The 20,007-nt window shown below is 52.3% G+C and overlaps 1 protein-coding gene across 1 annotated transcript; it reads left to right on the plus strand.

Moving 5' to 3' along the window:
• Nucleotides 1-5,350: 5,350 nt before the first annotated feature.
• KLF9 (KLF transcription factor 9) lies at nt 5,351-17,369 on the plus strand (the record flags this gene model as incomplete). The annotated part of the gene is made up of 2 exons (XM_079548755.1): nt 5,351-5,828; nt 17,140-17,369. 2 exons carry the CDS (start codon nt 5,351-5,353, stop codon nt 17,367-17,369), a joined length of 708 nt encoding a protein of 235 aa, XP_079404881.1.
• Nucleotides 17,370-20,007: the final 2,638 nt, after the last annotated feature.

Raw genomic sequence — 20,007 nt, forward strand, 5'->3', positions numbered from 1 at the left:
TTGTGGCCTTCCAGTATTTGGAGGGGCCTACAGGAAAGGTGAAGAAAGGGTGTTGTTTTTCATTTGATTGTTTGTTTTACCAGGGCCAGTAATGACAGGACAAGGGACAATGGTTTTAAAATGAAAGGGTAGATTTAGATTGGATATAGGGAACAATACTGTTACTGTAAGGATGGCAAGATGCTGGCACAGGCTGACCAGAAAAGCTGTGGATGCCCCATCCCTAGAAGTGTTCAAGGACAAGTTGGATGGGACCCTGGGTAGCCCAACCCCCCTGCTGTGAACTGCAACTGGATGATCTTTAAGGTCCTTTCCAACCCTAATCCAGACCATTCTATGATTCTACTAAAATAACAGAACAACTGAATGTTTGAGGTTGGTAGGGGCTTCTGGATCCATCTAGTCCAACTCCTGCTCAAGCAGGGCACCCAGAGCAGGCTGCCCAGGCCCATGTCCAGACAGCTTCTGAAGATTTCCAGGGAGGAGACTCCAAAGCCTCTCCAGGTGCTCCGTCACCTGCACAGCACAGAAGTGCTTCCTGGTGTTCAGATGGAGTCTTCTGTATTCCAGTTTGTGCCCAGTGCTTTTTGTCCTGGCACTGTTAGGAAGTGTCCTGGCACTTTTAGAAGACTGTCTTGTGAACCTTCTCTCCAGGCTAAGCACTCCCAGTTCTTTCAGCCTTTCCTCAGAGGAGAGATGCTCCAGGACCTGCATTATCCTCAGCTCTCTTCAGAATGGTCTTCATACTGGGGAGACCAGAACTGGACACAGCACTCCAGGTGTAGCCTCACAAATGCTGAGCAAAGGCCAAGGATCACCTTCCTCAGCTGGCTGGCAATGCTCCTGATGCAGCCCAGGATATCATTGGTCTTCCTTGCTGCAAGGGCACATTGCTGGCTCACATTCAACTTGCTGTCCAGCATGACCCCCCCAGAGTCCTTTCTGCAGTTACTTTCTAGACTCTTTTACCTCTTTCCTGATGAACAGAACTAATTTTAAAAGTTCATAGCAATCAAATATGATTTAGAGAGATCCTGTATGAAACAGTATCACTGCTAATTACAAAGGCAGAAATTTGGTGTCCCTGTTCAGTGCAGGAGAGTTGGACTAGATGGCTTTCAGTGGTCCCTTCCACGATTCTATGATCTTTATTTTGTGTGAAGAGAATTTCTACAGAGGTTTAACTGAATTTCCAAAGGAAATCTCTCACCATTGTCTCATTTCATTGTTTAACACCATCGGTAGTGGCAATTAAAGCATTAACGTGAATAGGTTTGTTAGTATTCCCATAGTCATAACACCCAGCACCATAGCTCAGAGAGCTCCAAACCCAGGCGGTGCCAGAGCGTCGGGACTGCCAGTGAATGGTTGGGACTGCAGGATGGTTGTGCAGCGGCGAGAGATCACGGATGCGTCTCGCTTCCTAGGGAGCTGCCAGGAGGGAAGCACGGCTCTCGTTTGAACCGTAGTATTGCAAAGTGGATCACAGCGTCAGACAAGCCCGAGACACCTCTCTGTTTCCGGCATAAAGCACCACTAAAGGGGAGGGAGACAAATTCCCGCAAATCGCTGGAAGCCAGACGTTGCACTGGAAAACACTTGGGAAGCAACTCCGATCTCCAGGATGTGCGGCGTCCCTCAGCCCGCTTCCCCGCCCCTCCCGTCCCGGGGACCCTCTCGACAGGAGCCGCCGTCCCGCAGAACGTTCTGCGGCGGGGCTCAGATGCCGGAGGGCATCCTGCCGGGATGCCGCAGCCCTGCCGGGAGATCCGCGCCGCCGAGCATCAAGCAAGCGTTGCGTCGCACCGTGCCGACCCCTCAGCGGGAGCGGAGCGACTACCCGCTGCTAGGTCCCCCCCAGCGGGTGGAGGTCGGTGTGACCGGGCCAGGGACACTCCGAGCCGGGTTACCGGCGGTGCTCAGCCTTCCCATGACGGCCACGCCGCGGCATTCTGAGCGAGCGCCCCCCGCTCTCACCGGCCACAGAGCCCGCGGGGGAGCCCCGAGAGCCGCGGCGGCAGCGGGCGGGGGCGGACATGTTGGCGGGGGCGGCCGCTGCCGCACGGCGGGGGAGGGCGGTGCAAGATGGAGGCGGCGGGAGGGAGGGGGAGCGCTGCGGAGGGCATCTGAGGTGAGGGCGGGCGGAGCCTGCGGCGGGGAGGGGCCGGCGGGGGGGTGAGAGCCCCGCGCACGGAGCGGGCGGCCCCGGTGACACAGAGGAAGGGGAAAGGGATGCGTCTGTGTGGAACAGGAGATTAAGTCTCCAGATAGAGAACAATGGGAGCGTTAGGAATATTAAAAATGTTGAAAATGCCGAGGCTATTACGACTGTTAAACAATAAGGGGGAGAACCCCCCGCCCCCTCTGACGGCCGCAGTGGCCGCGGTGAGGGCTGCCCGCAGGGACCCCCGTCCCGCGCACTGTACCGGCGCTGAACCCATCGCCGCGTTACACCCCGTGTGTCACACAGCGCGCCGCGCGGAGGGCCCGGCCCGGCGCAGTGCGGGTGGCGGCGCGGCGCTCACGTGTCCGCCTGCGATATAGGGCAGCAGCCGGGCTGCGCTAGCGGAGCTCGATGTTCCCGCAGCGCGGGGATTTCTGAGAACTGGGGCTGTGTCCTCGCATGAACCCGGCTCACTGCCTCCCCCGCCCGCTCCGCAGCCTTAAAGCGGCGATGCCGCAGCCGCGCCGCACGTACGCCTGCAGCCCGCAGTGCGGAGCGGGGCCGGGCGGAGCGGAGCGGGGCGGAAGGGAGGGGGGACGGGGCAGGAGGGAGACCGGAGGCAGCTGGCCCGTGTCGCACACAGCCTGCTGCACACCCGTCCTCCATTGTAATCTTCTTCGTTATTGTCATTGTTGTTATTACTACCTTTATTATGATCACCGTTGCTCAGTGAAGCACCCGGTGGGGGGGTGGCCAGCTGTCAATGCTCTCAGCACAGCACCGTCCCCGCGAACTGCCTCCACAGAGGGCTGCAGGACAGAGGCATTGACTGTCTCATTGCCGCCCATGACTTGGGGGCTGCTGGGCACAAAGGAGCTCCCTCAGTTCCGGTGCTCACAGAGCAGCACAAACCCTGGGAAAGCTATGGAGGAAGGGGCTTTGGATGACTCTGTAGAGGCAGCATCAACTGCTGAACTACACAGAATGGCATCCCCCAGCACAGCCGTGTCTGCTCATGCTCCCAGCAACCGTGCTATCCTTCCCCAAAGGGCAGAGGTGTTCCCTTCCTACGGTGCGGCTCTGAACGGGCAGTGGCTGCTGCTGGGGGGAAGGCACCATATTCCTTCAGTACCGTCATGAGGCACGGGGACACCCTGCACATGTGGAGCACCATGTAGCACCTTCAGATTTGTATCTGAAGATATCAATCACACGGCACGACTGCCACTGCTGCAGCCTCACCATCACCTAGCCCTCAGTGCCATGTCAATTCACATCCAGCTGGTACCAAACACAGTGGTTCTGGAGAGCTAAAGTGAAAGAGAAGCAGTAACTGCGATCACATTTGGACCTTCTGGCTCTTGAAGCTCCATAGATGTTACCACACCAACAGGATGCTTTCCTACATTTTATCTGAGTGCGAAGAAACCTTAAGGGAAGAAACTCCCATATACTACACGGGGAGCAACTCGGTGCACACATGCCTCACAGAGCCACACTCTCAGAAGAGCTCTGCGGTGATGAGAGCAGTGGAGCTGCTCACAGGCTGTGGGGGCCATGAGCAGCTGCAGCCGTATCAGGGACCATTGAGGTGGCACCCAGCTGTTACTCTAAAGGGGCGCCGCACGCTGGAATGTTTTGGTTTGATAGGAAGGCACCGCTGGAAGCACTGGGAGTTCTGTGAAGACTCAGTGCTTCCTCACCATCAGTCAGACATGGATTACCTTCCAGCTGTTTGACTGGGTGGCAGAATTGGGCTGAAAAGACAGAAGCCGGGAAACAAAAAAGGGTCTCACAGATTCTGTGCATTATACAGTTTGGGATTGAAGGAGTTGATGTCATTTCCCAGAGCTCATAAGGACCCGAATTTAACAAAGATGTGAGCGTGTCCCAAATGCCCCAACATAATATGATTCCTAAAGAAAAAGCCTGGTAAGCTACAGCCTCACTGCAGAATGTTACAGTGGGAATGGCATTTCTGCAGCAGCAGGCTGTGATGCACAACAGCACTGCTGATGTCACGAGCAGCGGAGCAGGGCAGGGAAGGCCCCGCCGTGCCCGGACGGTGAGGCACGGAGTCACCGCGGGTCCTCTCCCGGCCCTCCCAGCATCACGCCCAGCAGGCCAGGCACCGGCTCCCACCTCGGCCCACGGGGCCGCTGGGGAGAAACGCAGGAGGGCTGTTGCCTCACACACCCCTCCCCCCGAGGACCGGCGCCTCCGGCCGCGCGGCGATGTCGCTCCCCCCGAGGGTCCGCCACCAGGACCTCGCCGCGGACGGCGGTAGCCGGGGGCTGCCCCGGTCCGGGCGCGGGGCGGGGCGGGGCCCGGCGGCTGTGCGGGCTCTGCGCACCCCTCGGAGCGCGGAGCGGATTGGCGGCGGGCAGGGCAGTGACATCAGCCGGCGCACTTTCCATTGGCCGGCCGGTTGCTGGGACGGCAGGGCTCCCGGCGAGACACTTAACCCGCGAGGCGCTGGGCGACCCTCTCCGAGCCGCCCCCCCCGCCTCGACCCGCGCCCCCCGGCCCGCCCCGCGGCCCGGACCGCGGTCTCCCGGGGTATTCGACGCGCCCGCTGCCCCGAAGGGCCGCCGCCATCGGCGTCCCTACGTCCCGCGCTTGGCATCGCCCTTTTAAGCGGGCGCGGCGGGGCGCCCGGAGTAGCACGCGGCCTGCGCAGGGAGCGCGGCGATTGGCGGGGCGGGCGGCGGGCGGACACACCCCCCGCCAAAAGGCGCCCGCGAGCGGCGGGGGGAGAAGGTAAACAGAGCCGGGCGGCCCTGCCCGCCGACCAATCGGGGGGGCGGGCGGGAGGGGGCTCCGCGCCTGACGTGATGGGCCGCGGCGCGGCCGTGCCCCGGCAGCAGCGCGCGGGGCGGGCGGGCGGCGCGGCGGGCGCTCTGCACTCCTCTCCCGCGGCGCCCGGCTCCCGGCCGCGCCGGCTCCCCCCCGCCGGCTGCGCGCCGCCCCCGGGGGGCGGCGGTGAGGGCGCTGCCCGCCCGCCCTCGCGCCGCCGCCACTCTTTATCTGCCCGCCCCCCGCTTCGCCGCCCTGTCCCGCTCGGCGGACGCCCCGCGCCCCGCCGCCCCGGCGCCTGGCGGGCCATGGCGTGCGGTGGCGCGGCCCCGGCGGTCCCGCGCTGACGGCCCCGCCGCGCCCACGGACCGGGCACGGCGCGGCCGCAGCATGTCGGCCGTCGCCTACGTGGACTTCGTGGCGGCGCAGTGCCTGGTGTCTATCTCCAACCGTTCGGCCGGACCCCCCACTCCCGAGACGGCGGCGCGGCTGAAGGTGCCGGGGGAGGCGGAGACGGGCCGCGAGATGCGCGACCCGCGGGACGCCTGGAAGGACTACTGCGCCCTGTTGGCCATCGCCAAGAGCCTGCTGGAGCTGAACAAGTACCGCCCGCTGCCCGCGCCCTCGGTCTGCAGCGACAGCCTCGAGAGCCCCGACGAAGACGCGGGCTCCGACAGCGACGCGGCCGCTACCTCGCCGTGCTCCGGCCCCGCGCCCGCGCCGCCCTCCCGCCTGCGCGGCACCGCCACCGCCGCCGCCCCCAAGGCGAAGCTGGCGGCCGAGAAGCGGCACAAGTGCCCATACAGCGGCTGCGGCAAGGTGTACGGCAAGTCCTCGCACCTGAAGGCGCACTACCGGGTGCACACAGGTCAGCGCCGCCGGGCGGGAGCCGCGTGTCCTCGGGTGAACCCGGCCAGCGCCGCGCCGCCTCGCGCCCCTCCTCCCGCTGCCCGCGCGCGCCCCCCCGCGCGCTGCCTTTCTCCGCTCTTCTCCCTTCGCTCCTTTCACCGTTTTTCCACCGCTCCCGTCCCCCCTTTTTCGCCCCCTCCCCGGGCAGCGCCGCGGACCGGGACCGGGAACACGGATTGCGGGGTGGGGGAGGCGCGGCCGCTCCGGGCGGGGCTGTGGGGTTGCCTGCGGCAGCCGGGGAGCGGGTTGGAGAGTGCGGGGAGGCAGCTGAGTGGGGAGGGTCCGCCCGGCACACGGCGCTGTCCTGGGGCGGGCGAGCGGGTGCGGCGCTTCCCGGGGCCGTGAGGGAGGAGGGCGTGGCGGAGCGGGACCCGGCGCGGGGAAGGAGCTGCTGCGGCGCTGCCTCCGGATCACGGTTGCGGGGATTTCTCTGCTTTTTTCCCTTTTTTTTTTTTTTTTTTCCTTTTTTTTTCCCCCTTTAATCCTTCAGTGCGAGCGGCCGAGCTCAGAATGACGTGTGTGAGCCGCTGTTGGGGTCACGGTGCAGAGCACCTGCCTAAAAACTGCCCCGAAATCAGGGGTTGAGCGCTGGATCGGGGAGGAGCGGCTCACAGTGACAAACGCTGCCCGCGCGTATTTCATGCGGTTCGCATGTGCATAATAGACTGGCGCTTCTCTCTGCGCTGTGTCTGTTGGCAGCGACGGTAAGTGGCCAAGTACAACGCCCCGCTCCCGGCAGATCGCACCGCGGGCACTGCCCGAGTCCTGAGCGCCGGCACAGAGCTGCCCCAGCGGGGGGCGGTGCCGCCCCCTGCCCGACCCGCGATCATCGGCATGGAGAGCCGAGCGCTCTTGCGCTCGGGGAACCGGAATGTAACCGAGCCCTGCTGCGGGAGCTTGGCTCACAGCGGCAGAGAAAAGGGATTGGCACCGTTTCTGCGTAGTGCCCAATGCCCGGATACCCGCCCCGGTCTGGGAACCAACGCAGGCACGCACGGGGCGGCGTGCAGGGGATGACGTGCAGAGGGATGCGCGGTGCAGCCCCGCGGTGCTGCAGCGGGCGCGGTGCACGCAGCCCGTGCGGCGCGGACGAGAGGCAGCGCCCCGGGGCGGGGGGTTCGGTTCGGCCCCCGACTGCTGCGTGGGCAGCGCGCTGCAGGCTCCAGAGCACCGAGGTCCGGCGCCTCCCAGCGCGGACAGGTAATTGCTGCGGGTGGAAGCACGAGCGATGCCGCTGGTGCCAATTGTTTTTAATAGATGGCAGAACAATTCCATAGCAACAGTGGGATTCGATTGGACCTCCAGAGTTATTCATAGCAGCGTACTGCAGAGCATTAGTACTCCCTTCTCAGTACCGTTTTCTTCCCCCCCCCCCCCTTTTTTTTTTTTTTAATTATTATTAAATATTTTCTGTGCTGTTTCTGAGCCTCTTGAATCACTCCCATTCACCTTCCATCAAGCCACCAAATTAAATCACTAGATTGCTCTCTTGTTGCTTCATTGCCTTTACGCTGTGGGTAGAAGGTTCCTTGTCTTATAACTCCTGGTCTTACAAAATAATTCTGTTTACCTGTGAGCTTCTAGTACCAGCATCTGCCCTTATGTTGAACGGACACTCAGTGGAGTGTAGAGTTGGGATCTAAAGCTCATGGGACCATCTCTTTGGTAAGCTGATGGGGAGTGCGAAACAAAGTGTCAATGAAGGCAGAAGATCAGAAGACAAGAGACTTGATGTTCCAAAGTTAGAATCCTGTATCTTATGAATACTGTTTTAATATTCCTTGTTCAGAGGTACCCCTTATTTCAGAAACCAAAAATACTTGTACCCATTTCCTTGGAGTTCAGCCCTATCAACCTACGGTCCAGAGGACCCAGATTGGCTGTTTATCAGAACCCATTGGCAGCATGGCCTTAGGAGTGCCATCTGCTAATAGCACTATACACCCTCTGTCTGCAGCACACTGTGCTTGGTAGGACGTGGTGGGGTAAGGTGAGGAGGGAGCCAGGCAGCCTGAGCCCAGCCCTGACCTGCAGGGACAGTCCTTTTGTTTCTCACCAGGTCACTTGGTGCTTCTGGCATGTGATCAGACACTCCTTCACTCATTCATGCATGCAAACCTGCATGCGTGCAAAAGCCCGTGAACGTGAGGGCAAGCCTGCAGCTGAAGCTAAGCCATTGCCTTGCCTCTATCATCACTGCAAGTAGCTTGAAGTTGGTTGTTTGGGTTCTGAGGGCATGAGCTCGGGTAGGAACTCTGTGCAGGCTACTCTTGGTAGCAGCAGCCCCAAGAGGCATGGGTGGCACTTTGTGTAGGAGAGCCGAGGTGGCATTGTCCCTGCAGCTCACAGCAAGAAGCTGCGTCAGGAAGGCAGGTGGAGGAGCAGGCCTACAAAGTGACCTTATCTCAGTCTCTTAGGCATCCCCTCCCTCCTGGGACAATGCTAGTTTGCACAGGATGTGCAAACGCAGCTAGAGTTTGGCTGTAGCGGGGGGGATTACAGGAGCATTGTCTCTACAAGATACTCTTCAGTATGGAGGTGACATGGCCAAGCCCTGCAGGATGTTCCCGGGGGGCCTTCTGAGCAGAGGAGAGATGTGAACAAGACCAGAGGTCAGGAGGCAATGAACAACTGCCAAACAAGAAAATGAGCAATAGCAAATTCACAGAGGGTTACTGTGAAAATGTAGAGACTCTTAAATAGGTTGGTTTGGAGGTTTTCTTGTGGCTGGTAATGTGTAGAGTTATTGTGAGCCTCAGAAATGAGGGGAGGGTGGGGTTGTCAGAGCAGGATGTGCAGGCCCCAGGATTTCCAAGGGAAGCAGGAAAGGCACGTGGGTGCACACACCGTCTGGTCAGAAGCACTGGGCAGGGAGCAAACAGCAAGGCAGTGAAAGGCAGGAGAGAAAATGCCTGGAGAAACTTAAATTAGGAGTATTTATTTGTTATGACAGTGTGAATCCAAACTAGTCAAAGAGCATATGGCTACTGAGGGCAAGCCCTCATGGTTAGGAAGGTGGGACAGAGGGGATACCGTGAAATTGGTCCCTGAGATACCTCTTGCAAGACGGATCAGAGTTTACTTGTCTGCGGAAGTATATCCCAATTGATGGGGAGTTCACATTTAGATCAGATGCCCATGATGAAGAGCTTAGAAACTCCAAAATGGTGTTTGTGTGAAAAGTCCACCCTCATCAACTGCCTTTTCATCCAGCCCTGTAATTGTCGAGACCACATCCAAACCGCATGAAGAGCTTTGTAGCAAGGCAGCTGATGGATCCTTGAGTTGTCCTTGCCCTGCGTCTAAGAGATGTTCAGCAGTTGGCTGTGGGCAGAGGCCATGGTTGGCATTGGGTGAAGGGAAGCTGAGGAGCATATCTGGTGGAAAGGGAGAAGAACACTGCAGCTGCTCAGTGCTGCAGTCTAGATATCATGTTGCCTTTCCAGCCCCCTATCAGTTTGGTTCTGACTGTGCTGCTTGTCGTTTGTGTTCTAGATTACTGCTATCTTGACAGACTGTACAGATGCTGATGTATTGACAATCCTCTGCTTGCCCAGAGCATTTTTAGGTATATCGTGGGAGCATAATCTGAAATTTAGCATTTTAAGTCCTTCTTATCCAGCTCATGCAATGTCAAATTGCCAGTTCCTTTAGAAAAAGATGAGCAAGAAATTGAGCTATTAGGACATTTTTGACAAAATCAGACCTCCATGTGAAGCTCCTTTTCTCAAGAGTTAACAAAAATGTGTAAATTGCTAGAGTTCTGCTAGGCACGTTTCCAGGACTCAGAGAAATATGACTGTACTGACTGGAAGAGCTGCCAGCTGAGTAAGGTAGGCACAAATTCTCAAGTGCTGTGTTTCCTGATTTTCACTTGTTTGGTTTTCTTTTGTGTTGTTTTTTGTTTTGTTTTTCTTTTCCTCTTTTAAAAATACAAACGTTAAGCAACTGCATGTGTCACAGTGCAGTAGCACTCCAGAAATATTTTTTATTTAAAAAAAACAAACATGTTTAATGGAGTGCATGTGTAGGATAGAAGCAGTGAGCAGGCATCACCCACTCCTGTTTCCAGATGGCAATACTGAAAATTCAGCTCTGTTGAGTTCCTGCACTCTGTTCTACGACACTGATGACTGTGGGTAGGTGTCAGCTGCTTGTGTCAGCTGTGTGGATCCACCTGGGAGTGACCACTCCCCACCACGGTCTGCCATTCTGTTCTGCACTGTGCTGCCCTTCCTTGCCTCACTGATCTCTGAGGCCTGTGGCTGGAGGAGGTGAGTTAAGACTAACAGGCCAGACGGACAGCAAAGCAGTATGCTTCCAGTAACTTTTGTTTGTGGTGGTGTGGTACTTCATCCATGTCAGGTAAGGGGGAATTGCCTGGGAACACTATCTTGCCATAATTTGAAGGGTCTGTTGAAATACTGGCTATTAAATTCACACTAGATTGCTGAAAGTTATCTTCCTAAATGCATGTAAAAGTGACACCAGTCCATCCAGTAAGGGATGGGCAGAAGTCATTAAGCACAGTCTGTGTGCACTGCTGGCCTCCAGTACTGAGATCATCTGCACGTGAGCAGTCTGAAAAGACAGCAGCTATGAGAGGCAAGCAAGCTTGGCTTGTGTCCTCTTGCCTGGGATGGGCCAGTTTGGCTACGGAAACTCTGATCCAGTTCTGCAAACAGCTGCAGCACTGGTCTTTTCAGGGCCAGGTCCTCCACTGGAGGCCAAAGAAAGGCCAGAGGACACAGGGAGAGCTGGGGAGTCCCAGTAGGTCAGCAGTTTGGTGCCTGGACTCCTGTGTGCTGGGAGGTACTCCTCCAGGACACCTGGCCACAAAATTTCGCGACACAAAATGTCTGTGCTGAACTGTTCCTTTCTGCAGCTGGAGGGTACGGAAGCATGCTGAGATACCTCACATGGTGTGTCATGGAACAGTTCTGGAAGCTGTAAAGCATGTTTCCAGGTCCCTGCTCTGCTGAAGTCTGAGGAGAATCCTCTCTGACTGGGAAAAATTTCTGCTCCTTACCTTGTGAGAGCTGTCCTCCCCTCTGGAAAGCATTTAATTATGAAGAGAGGACAATTATGAAGAAGCTTAAGCCCAGAGTTTTTCGATCCTGTATAAATGCCCTGAGCATCAGTTCAGAAGTTGATTTCTCCCCATTGCTCAGTCAATATTTAAGTATTTCTGCAAAATGGAGGAAGTTCAAATGAAGATAAGATAGAAAAGGAAAAGAGGTAGAAGCTTATTGAAAGGACCCAAAAATCTACCGCCAAGGACACTCTGCTCACTTATGACTAGTGTAGATTTAAATCTCTGATGAGATTTTTCACCGTCCAGAGTCTCTCACTGACTGATAGGTACAAGGATGTACAATTCCACATAGAAAGACTTTTGTAAGACAGGGAGGGAGGGGTGCTAGTGGAGAGTCTTAAGGATGCACCTTACATCTGGTGATGTATCAGATTACTGGTAGGACTAAGTCTTGCTGGGCTGCAGGGATGAGATGTGGCTCGCAGCAGCTCAGCAGCGGTGGCTCTTAGCAGATGGATTTGCATCTGCTCTTTTGAAAGAAACTCAAGCACCTGCACTTATAAGTAGCTATTGCATAGTGGTTTTAAGGATGTTAGAGTAGTGTAAATACGTGCTGAAAGCAGCATTTTAAAATCTTAATCTTCCTGTGATATTCAGTCCTGAGTGCTGGTGAAATAAACCCCTTTGTGCAACCCCTCTGCCCTATGCCTATCCTGTAAGCAGTGTATGATCTTCATGCAAGATGGGCTGGCCATGGTTTAAGTATTCCAAAAACCCTTGTTCTCTGCAAGCAATACCTAGTGTCCTTACTGCTCTGTTGTTTCTCATCAGCTTCTCTACTCTGTGGCTGCCATGTGTTTTAATGCTCCAATTTTTTGGAACATCTCAGAACAGGAAAAAGGCAGCCTGAAAAGCCTTCAGTCTGTAGGCCCAGAAATGGGCGTTCAGATATTTGTAAGTTCCATCTTCATCATAGCATCTTGCAAGTGGACGTTCTGTCAGAATCCAGTGTCACACGAGAAATTATTCATTCATATGTGTAGGACAGGCAGCTACAATGAATGAGAAAAGTAAGAGGCCTAAGATATAGCAGTCTTCTGGCAAGGAAGAAAGACTGCCCTTACCCTAAATTTTCTAATTTAATCCTAAACATGTTCTACTTAGTTGTCTACAGAATCTGTGATTCTTCAGGAGACACTGAGACACTCAGGAGTGGCAGCTGAGTGGGTTCACAGGAAAGTATGGGAAAAACAGAAAAGGTTATAATTGTTGTATCTAAGCCAAGGAACTATTGTTCAGGAGCAGGTCTTCTCCGGGTACCATGATTTTCTGGGAAAGTTTGAGCTCCACAGCCTCAAAGATTCTGGAGGATCTTATAAGATGCAGGCAGGAATTACATTTTCTTATTTGAACCATCCACAGTTGATTATGCACATTGAAGCTATGAACATGCTTTTTTTCCCCTATTTTTCTTCTGCCTTCCCACAGACCTGTTATTAGTGGTATTAGACTTGTTTTCCTAAGGTAGTTTTCTCTTTCCTTATGGCAAAAGATTTTACTCTTTGAGCTTTCCTTGTTTCTGTGCTTTCTCTTTTCCATCTTTCCTCTCATCATCTCATCTTTGATGGGATGGGTCAGAAATGCACAACCTGCTCTTGTGCAGTACACCTGGTTTTTCAGGTGGTGCTATGAGCAGAGATGGATGTTGCTGCAGCAGAAGATGGTGGCTAGCTGTGCGATGTTCACAGCCAGCGACAAAGTGAGAGTCAAGCATGGGTGCTGTGTTCCAGAAGTCAAACTTGGAGTGATTCTTCAGTTTTGATGCGTAATACTTCATTAGTTGCTGCTATGAATATCTGGCAGAATAGTTCTACTGTGTGCCTGGTGGTCTCTTCTTTAATATGCAGGTTTGTCAGGGATGTCCATTCATGCAGCTGTAGCTACAATCCGTTTGACTTAGTATCGTTAGCGTTGATGGCAATCTGTCCTGTGTTACCACAGATCCTGGTGTCTGACTTCACTTCTGTCAGCCAGAAACATAGTACAAGACTAGCAAAGCAACCATCTTGGTTAGACTGTCTTCCACAACAACAGACATCTCTGAATGTCTTTTGTGAAGTCAATGCTCAAGCAATTTTTGTAATTCACTTAAAATTATTAGCTCATCACAGAAGCTCTATTTGTTCCAGTACCCGTGCATGCCCTGTTAAAGATAAATGTACAAGTGTCAGTTTTATCTTCAGCTGTTCCAAACATGTTTTTTTTTTTCTTCTCCTGTATGGGAAAACTATACGCCTATCTGTTGCTTGTCTGAATAAAGTCATCTTTTCTAAAGCTCGCATGAGCTGCAGATCCTAACCTTGGTCATCCAAGTCTAACACAGCATTTCACAGTGAGAAGGCAGATGAGAAATCAGGATCTCAGAACTACCTGCACTATTAACGAGACTGCTAAAGCCCACTCTCTGTCTCTCCCTCTCTCTGTCTGTCTGTCTGTCTCTCTCTCTCTCTCTCTCTCTATACATATTTTCTCCCAGAAACCCTTGCTACACAAGAATACCACGTGGGAAAATCAGGAAAATTTCATGGTAGGGCAAAAAGCTACTTTCAGTCTAGTCAGAATAAAATCAAAACAAAATGATGTGTAGCTACCTCAGGTTGTACAAAGCAACCAGGATTTAGAGTTTGAACTCTCGGGGAAAGAAGAAATAAACTACTCGCAGTGGAGGGTGGGGAGGAGAAACAGGGATAGAAGGTCAGGTAAAACAAGAGGAACAGAGCTTGAGAGGATCTACAGTGGTCTTTGAATCTATAGGAGATTCAAAGCAAGCCAGGGTTGCAGGAGCAGAGAAGGTCCCTGAAGAACCAACATTAGGTTGCATAGTTATGCCACCTTGGCATAAACTGTGCCTCCTACTGCACCTCTGGTGGCAAATCAGATAAAGAATGGGAACTCTGTAGATTAACCCATTCCTGTTATCTGTAAACCAGTTTCTTTCAGCTCTTACTTCTGTTGTTACTTCTGTAACCTGGATATTTCTATTGAAGAGAATTATTTACACCTTTGTATATTTGGGCAGAGTCTATCACACATAGTTTTAAGGTAATGCAGCACACCACTGGCCCTCCCTTCATGATTGGCAGAAACCCAACATCAGGCATGTTTTAGAAATGTAAGTAGCATACTGCCACCAAAGGCAGCCGTGCATAACAACACCCTGTTTTAGTGGTTTGTTCTGTTCATGCCCTAGCCGTACTGCTTTCAAAACTGGTGGGGAAAAATCATATGGAAAAAAGTACCTCAGGATTAGACATGAAATCAAAATGGATGCCTCTGGGTGGAGGCAGCTTGAGCAGCATTGCAGCTGTGCTGTGGCCTGCCCACCTTTGCAACGCCTCTGCTGCTCTAGGAATCAGCATGCCAAACTCAGCCAGCAACTGCAGGGTTCGGCTCTGCAGAGCGCACAGCCATCACCTGTCATCAGGCATCTCTGCCTTGCCTTGAGAGCCTCTCAGTGCATGGTCCGCTGCTGTGCTGCTTCAGACAGTCGGTGAAGTGCTGTCGTTCTGGGTTCATGTAATTGGTGATGGCTCCGTAACTGAGGGGAGCAGCAGGTCTCCAGGCTCAGAGACAAACACACTCAGTGCCCAGAGAAGTCTCCCTCCCCCTTGTCTCTCTGCTTGTGGAGTTCCAACACTTCCTTGTGTCGCGGATTATGCCTGGCCTACTTTTACACATGCGTTTCTGAAGCAGTTGTGACAGTCTCCTAGAGCTTGCACCGCCCAAGTGAGGAAACCCTTTGCTGCTGCTGCACTCTGGTGGGTGGCAGGAGATGGCCTGTACCAGGCCCCAGCTCCGTGCTTCAGGAATCACCACAGTCTGTGTCTGTCAGTGCCCTGAGCCCAGGGCATGACTCCACCACACCAGACCCCCATGGCCTTCCTGCCTCTGCTCCCAGCCCAAGGGTGGGTGCTTCTGCAGGGAAGATTTTCTTTCCTCCCTTCCCTAGGGGGTGATGTTTGTGCCTGGACATTGCAATGCTATGAACTGGCATGAGGGATCCCAGGTCAGTGCTGCCTCTTCCCAGAGACTCATGGACCCCTTGCACCCACAGCAGGCAAAATGGCTTTGCAGGGCAGCAATGGTGGTCACACCAGTCCCACCACATTCCAGAAGGAACCAGAAAACAGGTTGTGTTTTTTCTTAACTTCTGCAAACACCAAAAATTAAACACTGCTTTAAGCAACCAGTTTGGATACTACCACACCTAGACAGTAGAAGCCTGAGCCCCAGAGACCATGGCCCACGGGCTAGGTGCTTGGTCTCTATAGCAAATCAGGCACTTGTCAGGCTGAAGGGCTGTCCTGAGGCAGATGATGGGAATGCATCTTCCAGTAAGGGCTGGGATGCTGAGTTGCCTCTGATGCCCTGGCCATATACGAGATGCCTCCATGCATGCAGGAAGAGTAGTACCACTGAAATGCACAGGATGCTGAGTGTGGGCAATGGGCAGAACATGGGCAGACAAGATCCGTGACCCTATTGTGCGGTGCCTGCTGGTGCCACACTGACTTGTAGCTGCAGCCAAGGCCTTGACACGTGTGGGTGAACACACAGCTTTAATCAAGTTAATATCTTTTACACAGGCAGTGGTTGTTCAGAAGGGCTTCCAACCATGTTGAAAGGAGCACAGCAGGGAGATGAGAGGTCTGTAAGAAAGCCCTGCAGGCCAGGGTGGCTTGGGGCTCCATCTCTTCCACTATGATGTACCAAACACTGATCAGCCAGGCTCAGAGCAGTCTGCGCAGCAGGTAGCACCATGTAAGTAGAATGCTGAACCATTGCAACATCAGTGTTATTTAAGAGACTTCCACCAAGAGCCTGTTTATCTCCAGAATCTCAGCTTATCTGATCCATTGTCAAATGTGTCCTCACCATGGCATCCTTGGGATGCCAAGGGCCATTCCCCTGGCCCCTCACCACACTCCATTCTCCTCCCAGGACCTCAGCGTTTTACTCCTGGCTGTCCTCCTTCCTGCTGCATTATCCATGCTGGTCTTCAGTCTTTGTTCTCAGCTGATGTGGCTGGGGAATTCTCAAGGGCGCACGCTCTTGTAAAGGACTCTTTTTCTCGCAATCTACAAATGTAAAGGGAGTTCATGTTTTGTGCCGAACTGCACAGTACCAAGAAATACTGGAGTTCTTCAAATTTCTTTCCAATTCTTCCAAGATGGAAAACTCCTGGGACAGTTTTTATATTTCATGGTTGACTATAAATAGCTGTCACATAGCTGTCATTTTTATTCCCTTCAGGAGATTCTTAAGAAAAGGAATTAAGGCATCAAACAGCTCTGGTACATGATGTATGTGACTGAAAGCTTTTGTGCAAGCCTAAACGTTTTTTATTTCCTTTTGTGTCACGGAATAGTCAGCTTCGCAAAGACATTTGTGCAAGGTCCAGGCAGCCTGCAGGGCTGAACCGCAGGAATCGGGAGTGTCTGGAAGGTGACAGTAGGTATTGTTCACTCCTCTCAACCTTGCTTTTAAAACAAAGGTGCGGTATGTTCTAGGTTAAGGTGTTTGGTTTGGTTCTTTGCCACTGCTGCAAACATTCATACCGGTAGAGCTGTGATAACAAAATAGTCCTGCCTGCAGATTGAACATTTAAAAGACAGAGGGGAGAACATTGCCTGCTGGAACATCTCAAACTTCTGGGGGAAGGGAGGTGAGGGGGCAGAAGCCTTCCACTGGCAGGCATCATGGTTTCTGCTCTGCAGATTTTCAGCCCTGAGGCTGCAGTGCTCTTCCAGTTCCCTCCCTGCTCAGTCCTTCCTAAGCAGGAACTGCAGGTGAAGGATTTTCTTTGGCTGCTTTTCTAATAGTTACAGATGGTTCTGTTCAGCAGAATGGAAGTACCAGAGGAGCAATACCAGCATTCCCCTCTCAAACCGTTGTAGTGCACTTGACATAAGGAACACAGAGGCGTAGGCAGGTCTCATCTGTTGTTATGACAGTCTGTGGGGTCATGTAAGGCTCTGCACTGGAGCTCGAGCTGCATGCCGTTAGAGGGGTTTTGGCTCATGTGGGCGGTGAGAGCAACACCTGACTGAGTGAATCGTCAGCAGCTCAGCTGGAACGTGTGCCCTGATGGGAAGCAAAGGCCACATCCCTCCGGTCAGTGCTGCCTGCAGTCCCCCTGCTGCTTGAACACTTTGTCATGCTTTTCTCCCTACAGGCGAGCGGCCGTTCCCCTGCACATGGCCTGACTGCCTTAAAAAGTTCTCCCGCTCCGACGAGCTCACCCGGCACTACCGCACCCACACCGGTGAGAAGCAGTTTCGGTGCCCTCTCTGCGAGAAGCGCTTCATGCGGAGCGACCACCTGACGAAGCACGCTCGCCGCCACACTGAGTTCCACCCCAGCATGATCAAGCGATCCAAAAAGTCCAGCTCTGGTTCCTTGTGAAGGCAGAGCTGGCCCAGAAAGGGGAGTGGGGTGCAAGAGCCACAGCTGTGGCCCGGAGAGCAGTGGCAGAGGAGGCCCCGCTCACCATCAGGAAGCACATGTAGCTGATGTCCAAAACCTAAGCACTCGGCATGCTCAGCTCCTGCTCTCCAGTGCTGGCTGGCAACAGCCATCTTGATGAAGGGGATAGCGGCAAGAGGGAAGGATGGGACCACCACCTTCCCCAGTCTGTCGCGTTCGGACTGGCACACGTATGTCCTGCGGGACGGTCCGGCCAGTGACACCACAGTAGCGTGACTCCGAGGTCTTTGTGATTGCTGTGTCATGAACATGTTTTGTTGAACAATGTAATGCTGCTTGTGTTTAGAGTCTGTCAAGTAAAACCACTTTCCGAGTCACATAAGTAATTCTCAGATATAAACTCCATAGCACATTGTAGAAGTGGGTTTACTTCTATCTCAGAACGATACTTCATTTTAAAAGACTGTTAAGAGAAACATTACATGTGTTACTAATAGCATCCAATTGATATTCTGAAATAAGGTGAATTTATACTCAAGAAGACCTGTGAAACTAACTGGGTCTTTTTAATTTTTCTTTGTATTAACTATACTTTTGAATATAAGCTGCACTTTTCCAGTAAAAACATGTGTAATTCAAGCAGATACTTACAGCAAAAAACACTGACACAACAACTCAGTCATTTTCTGACCCTATGTGTATTTAGCTCTGTTATTCGTTTACCTGGAAAAATACAAGTCAGCCTACATAATGTGGCGGGGAGGATGAGGGCAGAAACATACGTCTCTCAATTGATCTATCTTTTCATTTGTCAATAAATACAGTACTGTACTATAGAAATGCCACTAACAGTGCTTTATTCTGCTGTGTTTTCTTTGAATGGATGCATAACAGCAGCTACCATCTTTATAAACTGCTGCTTTTTTACAGGCTCTTTCTCTTCATACACTTGCCTTAAAGATTTATTCTCTTCATACACGTGCCTAACTCCTACCACGTCCAATGGGAGTTCCGTGTGCTTATGGAGAGAGTAGACCTTTCCTTAAGAGCACTCTGCTGATGGAAACAGCTAAATTTATTGTAAAGAGCGCTTCAAAAGGGCTCCTGTATCTCTTGATTGCTGTTTCTGTAGAGTATGAGGGAAAACCATGAGCTAATTGGAAATACAACGCAGAAGATGTGTCCTGATATTCCTTCTGGCATCAGCTTCCCTGGGTACCATGCAATCGTACCTGTGTCATATGTGACACATCCAATACTGATCAAGGCAATATTACTTTAAATTTAGAGCTTCTTTTTCCTCTCTTCGAGGAATAAAATGATCACTGAACAGAAACTTTCAAATCATGATAATTTTCTGTGCATTTCATCTTCTTTATGTTGAAAACATGAACCATACAAGGTTATTTTTTTTCCCCCTTCCCAGCTACTTGTAGGGGGGAGAATTATGTTTACACATTATTTCTTCCAGAATCATTCTTTTTCTGTTCTGTTTTTACTCCTTCCTCCAGAAGAGGAAGGGGAGGTGCAGCCCTGCTATAGAGACTTAGGGCCCAATTCATCTCGGGAGTAATCACACTGAAATCTGAAGTGTTTCCACTGCAGATGAATTTAGGTCATGCTGTAAAATTCTGTACATAAAGATCTTGTTAGCTCACCTGCAGTTACAGTATCTTATTGTTTTACCTGATAAAAAGCTTGCTTCCTAGAAACAAATGTTAAGAAATGAACTCAGAGAGTAGAGTATTTTCTTCTACAGTTGTATAAGGCTTTCAGCATTAGAAATCAGTTTGCATATAGTGTTTTTACCTGTGTAGTTCTTGATAAATTCCGTCTATGTGAAGAGAACTGCTTTTAAGGCATTAGGGATACTGAGCAGCCTGTGGAGTAAAAGGGATGTGTTTTCTTCAGTGAAGACATCAGGAAACCAAGCACACTTTCTACCTCCGTTTCAGCTTTGTGAAACATTTATTTTAGAAACCAAACTTTAATTTCTGGTGTCCAAATTGAGTTGTAGGATCTCCTAACAAAAAGAGGTAGCCTCGGTATTTCTAGTGATCTAGGAATACAGAAATCATTCTGCTTACCAATACTGTTAACGCTGCCTTGTCGAGTGGTGTCAGGGCCACGCGTCACCCAGTGAGATTCAGTGGAGCATGCCCATTCATCTTCTGTCTTCTCTGTGAAGATCATAGTAAGCTTTCGAGTCTGCCCCACAGCCTGGGTTGCTGCAGTTTTGTAGGACAAATGCAGTGCTTAGAATGTTAAGGCCTGGTCCTGTGAAGTGCACAACACCCTCACTCGCTGTCAACCACAATGGGAAGTCACATCTGATAAGCAGCTCCTAAACCAATATGCAAATGTTTTGGTCACTTAGTTACCTACACATGAAAGCAAATGGCCAGATTCATGGATCCCAGCTTCAATATTTGGGGTAGAATGCACATTTAAGGAAATGTCATCGTTATTTCTTCCATTTCTAAAAGAATTAGTGGGGGAGGGAAAGGTACTTAGGTCCACAGAAGAAGGGGAAAACAGATTTAGGTTGTTATCACTGATGACAACAACCTGTTTCTGAAAAAAGAAACAAAACCTGAAGCAGTAACAAATTTGCTCT

Source organism: Tetrao urogallus (assembly GCF_951394365.1).
Source record: "Tetrao urogallus genome assembly, chromosome: Z".
NCBI lineage: Eukaryota > Metazoa > Chordata > Aves > Galliformes > Phasianidae > Tetrao > Tetrao urogallus.